Source organism: Aotus nancymaae, unplaced genomic scaffold (genome assembly GCF_030222135.1).
Source record: "Aotus nancymaae isolate 86718 unplaced genomic scaffold, 86718_ANA_hifiasm-v0.15.2.pri h1tg000021l, whole genome shotgun sequence".
Taxonomy (NCBI): domain Eukaryota; kingdom Metazoa; phylum Chordata; class Mammalia; order Primates; family Aotidae; genus Aotus; species Aotus nancymaae.
In genome coordinates, this window is record NW_026988433.1 from 13,268,659 (window position 1) to 13,284,495 (window position 15,837).

Below are 15,837 nucleotides of genomic sequence, written 5' to 3' on the forward strand. Positions count from 1 at the left end.
GATCTCGGCTAACTGACTGCAACCTCTACCTCCAGGTTCAAGCTATTCTCTGGAGACAGTTTTGATTGTTATGACTTGGGGGTGCTATTAGCATCTAGTGGATAGGTAGAGGCCAGGGATACTGTTAAACACCCTGTAATACAGATGACAGCCCCCCACAACAAAGAATTTTCCAATCCTAAATGCCAGTAGTGCCACAGATGAGAACTCCTGTGTCAGAAGTACTTATTGCAGTAATTATGGGTGAAGTGATATGATGTCTGATTTTAATAATGAACAAACAAGCAAACAAGGCAGAGATGGGGGTGGATGAAATGAGAGTGGGAGTGGCTAGTTGTCGGGGCTGGTGATGGGCACATGAGAGTTATTCTATATTACTACTTTGGTGCATGTGAAAATTTTCATAATAAAAATTTAAGAATAAATCTTTTCACTGTTGGAGAAAAGTTTTGAGAGGCCGAGGCAAGAGGATCACTTGAGGCCAGGAGTTCAAGACTAGCCTGGGCAACATAGCAAGACCCCTGTCTCTACAAAATAATAATAATAATAATAATAATAATAATAATAATAATAATAATAAAACTAGCTGGATGTGGTAGTGTACACCTGTAATCCCAGCTACTTGGGAGACTGAAGTGGGAGGATTGCTTGAGCCCAGGAGTTCAAAGTTATAGTGAGCTATGATTGTGCCCCTGCACTCCCGCCCAGGCATCACAGTGAGACCCTGTCTAAAGTTGGAGAAAAGGATACTAAAGAGATGGGGAAGGTAGCAAAGAATGAATCTAGTCTGATGTGTTCTTCGGTGCAGGTAATTCATGAGGAAGGTACTAAAAGGGAAGGTTGCTTGGGCCTATGGCCAGCAGGTGCTGATGAACTAGCTCCTTTACTATTATTTAAATGTGTCCTGGTTGGGTCGGGCATGGTGGCTCACATCTGTAATCCCAACACTTTGGGAGGTTGAGGCCGGCAGATCACTTGAGGTGAGGAGTTCAAGACCAGCCTGGCCAACATGGTAAAACCCTGTCTCTACTAAAAATACAAAAAAATTAGCTGAGCATGGTGGCGCGTGCCTGTAATCCCAGCTGCTTGGGAGGCTGAGGCATGAGAATTGCTTGAACCCAGGAGGTGGAGGTTGTGGTGAGCCAAGATGGCGCCATTGCACTCCAGCCTGGGCAAAACAGCGAGACCCAGTCTCAAAAAAAAAAATAAAGTGTCAGGGCCGGGCACTGTGGCTCACACCTGTAAATCCCAGCCCTTTGGGAGGCTGAGGCGGGTGGATCACAAAGTCAAGAGATTGAGACCATCCTGGTCAACATGGTGAAACCCCGTCTCTACTAAAAATACAAAAAATTAGCTGGGCATGGTGGCACGTGCCTGTAATCCCAGCTACTCAGGAGGCTGAGGCAGGAGAATTGCCTGAACCCAGGAGGTGGAGGTTGCGGTGAGCCGAGATCGCGCCATTGCACTCCAGCCTGGGTAACAAAAGCGAAACTTCGTCTCAAAAAAAAAAAAAAAAAAGTGTCCTGGGGAATATCCACTGGGGTGAAAAACTGGGTATATCCAAATTCAGCTTTGCAAAGAAATGCACTCATGGCTAGTTGCAATTTGAAACGTTCCTCTTCTGAGTATTTCTAGCCTATGTAGGTGTTTCACAGATTGCTGAGTACCTAGACTGAGAGGGAGAGAAAAAGCAAAGTAAAGCTAAAATGTTAAGAATTCTGGTTAAAGTGCACTCCAGAAGCGAGAAAAAGCATCTCTAAAAGTATCAATCTGTGGGAGACATAAGTTGATTACCAAAAACTTAATACTACGCAGCCTCAGGAACATGGCTCTCGGGTGTGGCGAGAGTCAGCCAGAGCTCACAACTCCCTTGAAATCCCACCACCAGAGAGGTTACCTGCTTAGCTATTGGCAGCAGACTTTGTCATGGCTTACACTGATTGATGGAAGACTACTTTAGGAATGCTGGCTTCTTTATTCATTGACTTTGAAGATAGCATTGTAAAAATTGATCACTAGCCCAAATCAATGTTGCCCTCAAGTATTTTTATGACTTTTTGGGGAGGCAAAGAGATGGGTTAGTTTTTAATTTACTTAAGTCTCTTGGAAACTGGATCTACTTTGTCTTCTTTTTGAACTACCTTTTTTGTTTTTTTTGAGACAGAGTCTTGCTCTGTTACCCAGGCTAGAATGCAGTGACGCAGAACAGCTGACTGTAGCCTTGACCTTCCAGGCTCAGATGATCCTCCTATCTTAGTCTCCTAGGTAGCTGGGACTATGGGTGTGCATCACCACATCTGGCTATTTTTTTGTAGAGATGGGGCATGTTGCCCAGGCTGGTCTTGAACTCCCAGACTGAAGTGATCCACCTGCTTTGGCCTCCTAAAGTGCTGGGATTACAGGTGTTAGCCACCAGGCCCAGCCTTGAACTTCTTATATACAAAGTGTTGTGTGGGAAAGTCATGCCTGACCACTTCCTAGTGGGAGGGGAGAAACTAGGGGGCTTGCCTGAGGCTTTAGGCAATGTAGTCTGTTCTCATGGGATCAATTACTTATGTTTATTTAGTAGCCAGCTCTATTTGCTGATCCCCTAATCTGTTCTCTTGGTTCATTCCCACAAGACCTCTGATATGGGATATCGTCCTCTTCCCATTGCAGCCTTTTCTCTCAGAGTTCTTCCCATGATAAAAGTTCCCATCAAAATCTCTGCTCTTACATCAGTTGTCAGATTTTGCCACTCTGTTTTTTTAAGCTGTTTTTTTTTTTTTTTTTTTTTTTTTTTTTGAGATGGAATCTTGCTCTGTTGCCCAGGCTGGAGGCAGTGCACCATCTTGGCTCACTGTAACCTCTGCTTCTTGAGTTCAAGAGATTCTCCTGCCCCAGCCTTCCAAGTAGCTGGGATTACAGGGGCACGCCACCACTGCAGGCTAATTTTTTTTTTTTTTCCTAGTAGAGATGGGGTTTCACTATGTTGGCCAGGCTGGTCTCGAACTCCAGACCTTACATGATCAGCCTGTCTCTGCCACCCAAAGTGCTGGGATTACAGGTGTGAGCCACCATGCCCAGACAGATTCTGCTACTTCTTTCTATAACCTGAATGTGGAAAAACTCAAACTGTCTTTCCTCCACTTGCACACCACAACTGTCAACACCACAGAAGACTTCTGTGACCAAATGTGTGGGGGCTTTCTCTTCACGACCAAGCAAGCAGTCAGTTCTGCAGTGGACGCCACTAGGGGTCCTCCCGTTCAGTTCTGGCGCAATCCCACAGGTGGAGGGCTCAGTCCCACAAGAATGTCCCCTCTTCAGGCATCACTCGCAAGTCCAGGCCTCTGTAACTTCTCACTGACTGGCTTCAAATTGGTGTTCTTGCAACCCCCTCTTTGAGTTCAATTGATTGCCTAGGGCTGCTCACAGAACTTTGTAAAACACATGTACTGATTTATTCTAAAGGACATTGTAAAGGATAAAGATGAAGAGATGTATAGGGCGAGGTATGGGGGAAGGGTTGTGAGCTTCCACGGCCTCCTGGTCACCCTTCCAGGAACCTCCACGTGTTCAGCTATCCGGAAGCTCTCTGAACCCTGTCCTCCTGGGCCTTTCTTGGAGACTCCATTGGATAGGCATGATCAACAGCCATATAGAAATGGGATTGCACAAAAAGGCTATGATCTAATCCTAATAGACCGAGTGGGGAATCCCAGCAAGGCTTGTCTGTTCAGATTCTTCTTGGACTCTGAGTGTAGCATTCATTCCTCCAGGTTATGAGGCAGGACTGCTTCTGAAATGGAGTCTTCTGACCTACAATCAGACAAGGTAGAGGAAATTTCTTTTTTTTTTTTTTTTTTTTAAGACAGAGTCTTGCTCTGTGGCCAGGTGCTAGGCTGGGGTGCAGTGGCCTGCTCTTGGCTCATTACAACCTCCGCCACCTGGTTTCAAGCAATTCTCCCGCCTTAGCCTCCCAAGTAGCTGGGACCACAGGTGTGCACCACCACGCCCAGCTAATTTTTGTATTTTAGTAGAGACGAGGTTTCACTATGTTGGTCAGGATGGTCTCGATCTCTTGTCCTCGTGATCCGCCCTCCTCGGCCTCCCAAAGTGCTGGGATTACAGGTGTGAGCCACCGCGCCCGGCCAAGGTAGAGGAAATTTCTTTATGGCCAGCTCCAAGATAGAAGGGTTGGGGAGGATGAGAGTCCTGCCTTGGACAGATGAAAGGAGGGCAGGAGGAGGTCAGAGAGAGAGAGAGAGAGAGAAAGATTCTGTTTTTCAAGGCCTGCTTCTAAAGCCTAAAGCACCCCTAAATAACAAAAGATTGTAACAAGGAATATGGGAGTCATGAGCCAGGAACCGTGGATGAAAACCTATACATATCTATCTCATAATATTACAAGCCTGTCTCCTGTTAATCCCGTCCTCTCTGTTTCTGTTATCATTTCCTTAGTGTAGAATTTGTCATGTTGACTATTGTAGACTTGTCTGTTAGAGGTTTCTAGCACCAGCCTCTTCCACCCATCACTATTGAGATGATTGTATGCGTCTCAGTACTGACACTAACCCAGCACTCTAAAACTCTGGTTTTACATCTGTCAATCCAATCTGTCAATCCACCAAGACTTCACTTTCATTACCCAGGCTGGAGTGCAATGGTGCGATCTCGGCTCACCGCAACCTCCGCCTCCTGGGTTCAGGCAATTCTCCTGCCTCTGCCTTCTGAGTAGCTGGGATTACAGGCACGCGCCACCATGCCCAGCTAATTTTTTGTATTTTTAGTAGAGACGGGGTTTCACCATGTTGACCAGGATGGTCTCAATCTCTTGACCTCGTGATCCACCCGCCTCGGCCTCCCAAAGTGCTGGGATTACAGGCGTGAGCCACCGTGCCCGGCCCTTCACTTTCATTTTCTTTCCCACCTCATTATTCATTGTGCTCTTGGGCTACCGCTCTGGCTTCTGGGGCTTTTCTAAAGTAGTACTTTTCCCCACTCCAGCCCATGAAGATACCTTTTAACCAGCTCTTGAGATTAAATCCCTTCTGTGACACTTTCCTGCAGGAACTCGCAAAATGTGCTGCATTCCCCATCGGCAAAACTTGCCATCAGTCAGTTTATGTATTCTCTGCTTTTCACACCCATCTCTTGACCTCTAAATAACACAAATATTCTCCTCTTCACTCATTTCACGGTTCTATCTTCATAACATTGATAAGTATGATTACATTAGTGCTCCTGATTTTAAGCAACTGGAAGATAGCCAATTTTTTGGTAATCCTCCTATAAATTTTAACGTAGCATCTAATTAGTCAATTAACATATTTTAAAGGGGTGAGGGACATCATGGTAGAGAGATGAAGTTGAAAGTGTTTTTGATTAACTATTAGCACATGCCCACGGTATTCTAGGCAGAGTCCTGATTCATTATATCATCACACAATAATTATTTATGTGCCTTCATCCTTTATGACACAGTGCTGGCTCTTATTCATCTCCCACTTCTGCAATCCATAGTGATGATTAAAAGTCTTAGGAGTTTTACTAGGCTCAGGTTTTTTTTTTTTTTTTTAATATGCCAGTTCTTCATGAATAAATTGGGTACTCTGAAGCATGTCATTTCCTGGGTTTCTTGAAGTGGCATGTTGTGTGGAATGGCACATTAGGTCTAAATAATTATCTCCCAGGTAAGGTTCTTGTTATTCATTCATTTCCTCAAAAATTGATATTAAACATTGAATAAGGACAGCCAGGTATTGCTCGAGCTGTTAGTGGGCTATGTTGAAAAATCAAATGTGGGAATGACGTAACTGGAGCTGAAAGGAGCACATTAGAAGGAATCCCAAGAGGACAAATCCATTTGGTTCTCCTTTCCTTGTTTTTTTTTTGAATATTTTTGAAGATGATAATTTTTTCCCCCAAAAGCTTTTAATGAATGTTAGGATTAAAAAAGAGAGAGAGAATTTATAGAAGAGAAATTAACTACAGCTCCTAAAATAGCTCTTTGTTTCTGCTATCTATCTTATAACTGGAAAACACAGACACACACACACACACACACACACACACACACACACACACAAAACCTCAAGTTACTTGTATAGCCTCTGCCACTAAGGAGACTGTGTTCTGTTGTTACCTCAAAGAGGCTGATTTATTAAAAAAAAATTTATATATATATGTGGAAAGTTTTTTTCCTATTTTTTTTAGTGGCTTTTACCAGTGAACAATAGATCTTATTATATGATTTCTTATTTGGTATTAGTGAATGTGGTGGATATGTGGCAGCAGAGGGAGCTGATGATTTCATAATACTGTATCAGAAATGATTAGTATAGGTACTCATTAACATATTTTTCAGACAGAACAATGTTGACTTTTAAAACTTCTTCATTTAATTCAAACAAGTACCCTGTTTGTGACCTGTGTTATGTTAGGTGCTCTCTTTACAAGATCCATGTTCTTACCATTTAATTATATATTTGCTTAGCAAATATTTACTGTGCACCTACTATGTACCTGGCACTGTGCTGTGTACTGGGGTGCCATGTGTACTTCCATCAACATAGACTCAAGATTGATATGATTTCAGTACACTAAAAATACCGGTATTGAAGCAAAAAAAATCACATTTTATAAAGATCAAAAAAGAGACATTTTATATAAGGTACAAGAAATAGAAGAATTATATTCCTAAGATATATGTGATTACAAACTTGTTAGTTTTTGGACTTGACCAGATTTTATACAGTCCTTGAAAAATGCATCATCCAGGTTTTAAAGTAGTTCTCTAATCTCTCTTTCCGTGCCCCTATTAGATGTATATTGGATCTTTTCATTCTGTCTTTGTCTTCTGACCTCTCATGATTTCCATCTCTTTGTCACTGTGTGTTGCATTGTATACAGATGCTTCTTGAACTGTGGTATGCCTGTGAATCACCTGGGGATCTTGTTAGAATGTAGGTTCTAATTCTGTGGGTATGGGGCAGAGCCTGAGATTCTTAAATAATTAAATTCTAACCAGCTTCTGAGTGATGGTCATAATGCCAGTGTACAGACCATAGCTTAAATATGAAGATTCTATGTGATTCCCTCAGATCTAACTGCCAGTTCACTAAGTTTCTCTTCAGCTGTATCTAGTCTGCTATTTAACACATTCAGTGAATTTTTAACCTTAAATTCAAGAACAAGACTTTTTATTTCTGGAAGTTCAGTTTGGTTTCTTTCAAATGTGCCTCGTTCTTTTTCAGTGTCATGTTCTTTCATTAGAAGTTTAAAAAAAAAAAAAAGTTCTACTAATTTACTTTGATAATAAAAATTTATTTTATGGATCATTTTAGATTGTTCTTTTATCTGCAGCTTTTGGAGGGCCAGTTCTCCCATTTCTTGTATCTGCTATTGCTCCCGTAATGTGTAGTGGTTGGGTTTTACTTTTTAATTGCAAATTTATTGCTGGTAGGGATTGGAAGGGGAGGGTGTTGGGGTAGAGGGGAAGAGAAAATCCTGTGTGCCCTGGGTTGCAAAAATACCTCTACAAGTTGTTCTCCACTTGTATCTGCCAGTGCTCCAAGGGCTCGGTGATTCTGGACCAGTATTCATGTTAAATTCTTGAATTGTAGCAGTATACTGTAAATGTGGATACTCTTCCTGAGGTTTACTGTTTCTTACTATCTGCTTTATTTCTTTCCCACTGAAGGGCCCCAGACAAGGGTGAACATCCTCATCATTTTCTGGAGGGCAGAATATTTCCAGTTCCCCCACTTCTTTTTGGCTTCAGGCTGTGGATTTTTCCTCTGCCTGAATGTGGCCCTAAGAAGCCCTTGTTTTCAAACTTTCCTGTTGTACTTGACTGACTAGCTGTCTAGAGGTTTATATCCCTAGCTTTTAATCTTTGCTGTGAATATCTCACCTGTTACCAGCTGGTATATTTCACATTGACTTCTCTTTCCTTTTTTTATTTTTTTGAGATAGAGTTTCACTCTCGTTCCCCAGGCTGGAGTGCAATGGCACGATCTCGGCTCATTGCAACCTCTGCTTCCCGGGTTCAAGCAATTCTACTGCCTCAGCCTCTCAAGTAGCTGGGATTACAGGCATGCACCACTATGCCCTGCTAATTTTTTTGTATTTTTAGTAGAAATGGGATTTCACCATGTTGACCAGGCTGGTCTTGAACTCCTGACCTCAGGTGATCCAACCGCCTCAGCCTCCCAAGGTGTTTGGATTACAGGCGTGAGCCACTGTGCCTGGCCTACTTCTTCCTTTTAGCTTGAAGATTATCTGCCCCTTTTTTTCTAATCTCAACCACATTAAGCTAGCTTTGAGCAGGGCAAGAGTTTTATAGATGAATCTTATTTTATAGTACAGGATTTCAAAATTGTAATTATTTCACTGCAGGTGGCTTTTACCCTCTATTAATTATATTTCTCACTCAGAAATGGAATTCTATTTTGGTTTCCGAAAGATAAATTACTATATGGTGGAAAGGAATTAAAGTTCTGCTAGGAATTAAATGATACGATTAATACAAACATCCACATGGATGTGTCTGTGCCCTGCACAGGAAAGAATATTTAATACAGATTTTACTGTGTCTCACTAGCCTTCAAGAACTGCAAGTTCTGTCCTAAACACGTAACTCTTGTGAGCAGTAGCAATAATATCAGGTCATCTCTTTTTTTTTAATTTTTTTTGAGATGGAGTCTTGCTCTGTCTCCCAAGCTTGAGTGCGGTGGTGCAGTCTTGGCTCACTGCAACCTCTGCCTCCGGAGTTCAAGCAATTTTCCTGCCTTAGCATTCCAAGTAGCTGGGATTATAAGCATGTGCCACCACACCTGGCTAATTTTTGTATTTTTTTTTTTGAGATGGAGTTTTGCTCTTGTTACCCAGGCTGGAGTGCAATGGCGCGATCTTGGCTCACTGCAACCTCCGCCTCCTGGGTTCAAGCAATTCTCCTGCCTCAGCCTCCCGAGTAGCTGGGATTACAGGCACGTGCCACCATGCCCAGCTAATTTTTGTATTTTTAGTAGAGACGGGGTTTCACCTTGTTGACCAGGGTGGTCTCGATCTGTTGACCACGTGATCCACCTGCCTCAGCCTCCCAAAGTGCTGGGATTACAGGCGTGAGCCACCACGCCCGGCCTGTATTTTTTTAGTAGATGTGGGGTTTCACCATATTGGTTAGGTTGGTCTCGAACTCCTGACCTCTGGTGATCCACCCGCCTCGGCCTCCCAAAGTGCTGGGATTACAGGCGTGAGTCATAGCACCCGGCCACAGATCATCTTTATGGAGTGATTACTGTATGCTAAGAACTGTGCTAAACACTTTATGTGGATTATTTTATTTAAACCTCCTAATAGTCCATTGAAATAGATATTGCCATGTTGAAACTGAGGTTCAGAGAGGTTAAGTGACTTTCCCAGTGTCACAGAGCTAGTAAAGTGGTGGAGCTGGGATTTGAACTCAGATTCCAGACAATTGCCATTAATAATTGCCATTGATAAATTGCCATTTGCTTCCATGTTAGTATCATCTGCAAATGTCTCTCCATACATTTCCTCAGTCTTTATCTGAGTTTCCTTATTTCAGGATGGAAAATCACTTTTTGATCCTTATGAAATACAATTTCTATTAAAACTTTTTTTTTTGCGATTAAAAATGTACTGGGTAATTGAAATCAGATTGGATTTGAGCCTATGTTGATGGAAGTACACATGGGATGTGGGCTGAAGCGTTCAATCTAATTTTTCTTTCCATCAGCTGATTTTTAAAGTATTAAGCAAGTAGATTCTGACACTAACAGGGAAGATTTAAATTCTCTTGAGAGGCTGGAGGTGTTAAATAATTTTCTGGTAGTGTACATTTTACATTTTAATTCTTCCTCCCTCTCCCACCTCAACTCCATGTACCTAAAGCTCTTTGTACTTCTCAGCAACAGCCAGACCTCTGGCTCCATCTCCTCTCCCCTCTACATCCCTTCCCTGCTCCAATTACTTCCTAGTGCCGCTTCGGATGTTGTTGTCATCGGGGAACTTTGGAAACAGCCAGATTTTTTAGAGTCTGTAAGCAGAAAACAGATTGCTTGCTGCTCATATCTGGCACCCAGCTTTGTCCAGAAAACGAGGAGTTAAAAAGAAGCCTGGTCTGTGAAGGGCTGTGACAACTGTCCTAGGGGGAGCTCTAGCGAGCCCTGGCGGGCAGTGACTCATGCTGCTCTGTCACTGGGATCGGCACTGGCCCTTGGCACGCAGGCGGCAGCCAGGTGGGGTTACAGCCAGAGCACGCACGCACGGAGCCGGGAGCATGCAGCCTGCACTGCGGGGGATGTGATGCTCGCCTCTCCAACTCGCCTGGCCGGCCCGCCACGGACGCCTCAGCCCGCAACCATGGTAACGCTTCTGGCTGGGGACACCCCCGGGAGCCCACCACGATGGGCAGCCTCCTGGTGACTGATGGACGAGAGTCCAACTCCCTGACCGAGAGCGCTTTGTAGGTCGTCAGGAAGTGGAAAGGATGTAACACGCCCCCAGCCGGGATTGAAGCCCTAAGGAGGTAGGAACCGCATATGTCCGTCCATCGTGCATTCCCACCGTCGGCGCACAGGGGTGCTGTAGATCACCCGTAGGAACTTTATTTGGCTGGTGCTTCATTATGCTGATTAAACTGCAGTGGATTTGATGGGCATGATTGTGCTGGGGAAGAAGCATAATGAACTTAAAAAAAAAGTGGTTAATAAGATCTCGTAGTCGACTTGTCCAGGTATGAATGAAGTAGACTGCAGTGGTATCCTAACAGGAGTTCCAGAACCTCACACATCCCTTTTCCTGATCCTTCCTCTCATATCGGTTAATCCACGAAATGTCGAAGTTCTATCTTATTTCAGCGATGAGTGCTAATCATTAATAATTTAGACCTGTCTGGAGGAGGGAATCCATAGGTTTAGGTCATCTAGCATCCTGGCACTAGCTAGCGGCTGCTCTGTAAGAGCCTTCTGGAAACAGCAGGAAGGAGCGGCTTCCCCACGAGTTCCCCAAGTGCTTTCGTTGGCCCAAGTGACCTGTTTGAGTTTGCTCTTCAGTTTACCCCAGGCGGGAAGGCAGCCTGTCTGTGGGTTGGTGGCCATGTTGGCAGAGAAGGGGTTAATCTCTTGTTGCTGTAGGAGCCGAGGTTGCGAGCTAGATTGAAAGCAGGCGCTGCAGTGCCATCGCCAGCGCCGAAGGAGTAAGACGATCTTCTCTGCAACAGTGTTGAATCCGGCTGAAATTTTTTTCCTCCCCCCCCCTTTCTTGTTTTTCTTTAACCAGCTCCTCCCCCCTTCGTTCCCACCCTCAAGTCTGACGATGACACCTCCAATTTTGATGAACCAGAGAAGAATTCGTGGGTTTCATCCTCTCCGTGCCAGCTGAGCCCCTCAGGTTTCTCGGGTGAAGAACTGCCGTTTGTGGGGTTTTCCTACAGCAAGGCACTGGGGATTCTTGGTAGATCTGAGTAAGTGAAAATTTGACTTTCTAAGGGACCTGCATTGATGCAAGGCTTTTGGAACCAAAGGTGGTGGTGGTGGGGTGGTGAGGGTAGGTGGGGGGAGTGCAGCGGAGGGAAGCTGCTAGTCGCCTGCATCGGGAAAGCAGTCTACCTGTTAGGGCTTTGCGGGGGTAGCCTGTTCATATTCTCATTTTGCAGTGTGTAAGGTACCTGTTCCTGTCTGTGGTATCATAATTGTCAATTGGGTACTTTGGGTTAGTTTTTCAATCTTTGGTCTTCTTTAGAGGGGAGATAGTGGGAGATTTCTAGCAGTGCAGATCCCTGGTCAAAGGAGAAATGTGCAGGAGTTAGATGAGCTGTCCATCTATCTAACCATCTATGTATCTGTCTCTCAAGTGGGTGGATGGGGGTTGCTATCTTGGCTGTATCAAAAGAATCCTAAAAACCTTGTCTCATAAACTAGAGGTTTCCTGATGGGTTTAACTGAGCTGCAAGTGGCTGAACCAGAGCTCTAACAGAGAGATGGTGCTCGGCTCCTCTCCAAGTATGCTGCAAGATCAGGGATCTGGCAGCTGAGCCTCTGAGCTGGCGGAGCGCTGGCGGCCAGAGAAAGCCCTGTTACTGTGAGCCACCAGGAGGGAGTGTGATGTAGCCGAGTCATTGATTCACAGAAATTGGGCTTGATAGGGAGGGAAAACCCAGGAGACAAAAAATGGAAATCTAAATATCACTGTAAACCTCTTGACCTGATAGGTCTTTCACCATTCTCATAAAAGCTATTGAAAAATGCGTTAACATAGCACTTGGAATTCGAGGGTCCAGGCTTCCAGGAGCCTCCTGGAATTTCTATAAAATGCAGTAGCTTCTGTGGATTTGGGAGGTCAGTATCTTGCCTCTTTCTCTCATGATACAATGACATTCTGTTTTCAGAGGAGTGAGTTTGCCAGGAAGGTCTTGGACTGGTGGTGTTATTCCCCAGCCACCCTGGCTGCTGCACTTTCAGGTTCTCAGAGGGTAATGTTGGGTTAGTTGCTGTCCACTTAGGAGACGAGCAGAATTTGATATGCTTCTTGGCAGCATCTTCCCCTATCTGTTGTATTTGTAGCTTAGATATCGATTTATAGGTATGTTATGTTGGTTCCTGGATGGTGTCTCCCCATGGGTGCTGTTTTGACAGTAACGTTCCTGAAAAGATTTCAGACTATTGGGGGGAATTGGACATTTGATAGGAAATAAAGTCATGGGCTGTGATTGAATGTGAGAGAGATTTTTATGTTGAAAGATGTTGAAGTGGTCTTTCTTCATCCCCTCCCTGGGGGCTGGGTTTGAAATTCTGGTTGGATTTTGGTAGTGTTAGGTGTGCCCCTCTGTCTGATTTGCTCCATAACCCTAAAGCAATCTGGATGGTTGGTAGGAGAGGCAGAGAGCTAACTAGCTGTTGAATGTGCCATCAGATGGGTTTGAAATGGCTCAGCAGGATTGGGAGGTTTTGCCATTGGCATCAAAGAGCAGGGCACAAGTGGAGGCCCGATGTGGAAGGATGCATGGTTAGTGGGCAGCATAACCTTGACACACGCAGCACACTGAAGGTCACACTTCGGACTGGAAGGACATGTGTGGAGGGTTCTAGTTCTGGTTAGCAGTGGGCTGGCTAGGTCAGAATGCAAGCTTGCTTAGGGTTAGCCAGTGATCTGAAAGACCAGAGAGGATTCGAGGGAGTTAGATTTCAGGGGCAAAGGCAGAATGATGTGGATCTTAGGCATTGCAATTAATGTGAAGCAGTGTATGATTAATTGCTTATTTTTCAGGAAGACTCGAATGACATCTTTCTGCTTCTCACAGAAATCTCAGTTAGGGAGCTCTCTGACAGGGGCATTTCAATATTGAGGCTGAGGCATTCGATAAATATTTGTTGATTTAATTTGCTCATGATCCTTTTCTCTAGAAGTGTTTATGTTGCTTACTGTATTTGAAGATGTGCTGTTTCACCTTTGGTAGTTTAAATTATATCCTTAGAGCACAAAATGAGCTGCTGTTCCTGACCCAACAGAATGTTTAGTAAGATTCTTATTTTAAAAAAAGGTCCATGCAAATAAAACTGTGTGTTTCTTATCTGGAAAAAGGCATCAGAGTATTCCTATCATTGGAGAACTTTAGTGTCTTTTGCTTGGCAATGGGGTTGGAATCAGAAATCTTCTTTCATCTTGCATTTTGTTATGTGATGTTGTTGTTGGACTTGGCTGCTCTGCTGTAGGTAGCCCTGTGGGTGATACCTACAGCCTCATTTTAGAAATTCATCCACCTGTTGAATGTAGATGACCCTGGACATATCAGATTATGATTAATTAGAAATTTAATAAAAGAGAGGCGGTGATGAAACTACTTAGCAGCTTCTGCAGTTGTATTGACAAAATTTGCTTGGAGAGAGGGGGAGACATATTCTGGGGATACCACCTTTGCCTCCAGCGACCCCGTGTTTCTTCCTGAGTTTTTCTTTTTCAGCATCACAGGTTTTTATGTACACACCTTGATTACCTGTGCTGTTACTCATTCTTCACACCACGGAAGAAATTGCAGATGCTGCTGTACTGTGCTGAGTAAATTGACCTCAGATTTGTTACCAGTGAATCGAATGAAATGTTCAGAGGTGGAGCTGAATGAACGAGGAGTTTTTGTGGAGAAATTGGCAGTGAGAATGATTTAAATTCTGTGATCGCTCCTCACTTTTTGGGATCCTTATTTTGGGACCCCAGACTATTTTTAAGCCAGCCATTGAGCGCATCATTATTTTAGGCTTAGCAAGAATCTTGATGACAGCGTTTGAATGGCTGAGGCGTAGTGGGAGTTCCTTGCAGCTTGAGTTGGTGGGAGCAGGAGAGTTTTAGAGAACTAGGTTTGGTTGTGTTTGGGGTGGGATTATGGTGAAGTTAGCCTTGGAGAGTGAGTATCCGTCTGGTGCCTCTTTTCCTTTTTAACCAACAATAACCCAAACCGAATCCCCAAGCTCTGAATGCCTGGGTGTTCCTCTGAGCCTTTCTTTGCTTGAACTTGACAATAGTAGGGTAGTAACAGGAAACAGCATGTTAAAATTTTAAAAATAGGCCAGGCGTGGTGGCTCACGCCTGTAATCCCAGCGCTTTGGGAGGCCGAGGCAGGTGGATCACAAGTTCAGGAGTTTGAGACCAACCTGGCCAACATGGTGAAACTCCGTCTCTACTAAAAATATAAAAAATTAGCGGGTGTGGTGGCAGGCACCTCTAATCCCAGCTACTTGGGAGGCTGAGGCAGGAGAAACGTTTGAACCTGGGAGGTGGAGGTTGCAGTGAACGGAGACCATGCCACAGCACTCCAGGCTGGGCAACAGAGCAAGACTCCATGTCAAAAAAAAAAAAAAGTTTTAAAACATATCTGAGCTCTCTTCCTTCCCCTGTTAGCAAGGGAGACATTTCTTCAAGGTTTTTCCTTCTAGTTGAAGGATTACCTCATTTAAGCTCTTGGTGAAGCCATGCATTTCTGCAACCCGTACATATAAACTCTAGGACAGGGGTGTCCAATCTTTTGGCTTCCCTGGACCACATTGGAAGAAAAAGAATTGTCTTGGGCCACACATAAAATACATTAACACTAGTGATAGCTGATGAGCTAAAAAAAAAAAATCTCATAATGTTTTAAGAAAGCTTACAAATTTGTAAGTTTTGAGCCACATTAAAAGCCATTCTGGGCTGCATGCAGCCCACTGGGCCATGGGTTGGACAAGCTTCCTCTAGAAGGTAAAAATCCGTTCTTTTTATGTTTTTGTTTTAAACATGCTGGTTGTATGTTTCTGGAAGAGTTGGAGAACGTAGAGGAGTAATGGGGTCTTGATGGGACTGGAATTTGTGGGAAGATGGTATCTGCGTAGGCTGTTTTTAGGTAGGGATGCTCTCTTTCTTTTGATTTAGGAATTTTTCCTTTCTTCTGAAAAGAAAGTGGTTCTGAAAATACAGCGATGGATCCAGCCATTCAAACACCGTGGAGGAATGAAGAGTGGCTGTTGCCATTGCTTCCCAGATTTTTGGGGAACCAGTTTTTGGTGTCTCTTCCTCACTCTACTGGGGCTTCTCTGCATGTCAGTTTCCTCAACTGCGAAGTGGAATGACAGTGACACCTTTCTCATAGGACTTTTGGGGGGATAGATGAAATACGTAACACACCTGGTCTAGTACCTGGTACATGGAAAAGCCTTGATAAATGTTCACTGTTGTTATTTTTGTTATTACTAATACACTAGTCTACGTATGTATAGTGTCCTTCTATACACGCCAAGAAAATACGGAAAGGACTCAGCAATGATTAGGTAGTCCAAAGTCACACCAGATTGGAAACCAAGC

General features: G+C 44.0%; 1 protein-coding gene across 8 annotated transcripts in view; it reads left to right on the forward strand.

Annotated features, from left to right (window-relative positions):
- Nucleotides 1-15,837, forward strand: part of CIT (citron rho-interacting serine/threonine kinase) — a 197,547-nt gene that overhangs the window by 63,295 nt on the left and 118,415 nt on the right. For all 8 annotated transcript variants that reach the window (XM_064379735.1, XM_064379739.1, XM_064379733.1 and 5 more), the window contains one exon: nucleotides 11,290-11,473. In XM_064379735.1, the coding sequence (XP_064235805.1) occupies nucleotides 11,290-11,473 (184 nt within the window). The remainder of the gene's footprint in view (nucleotides 1-11,289; nucleotides 11,474-15,837) is intronic.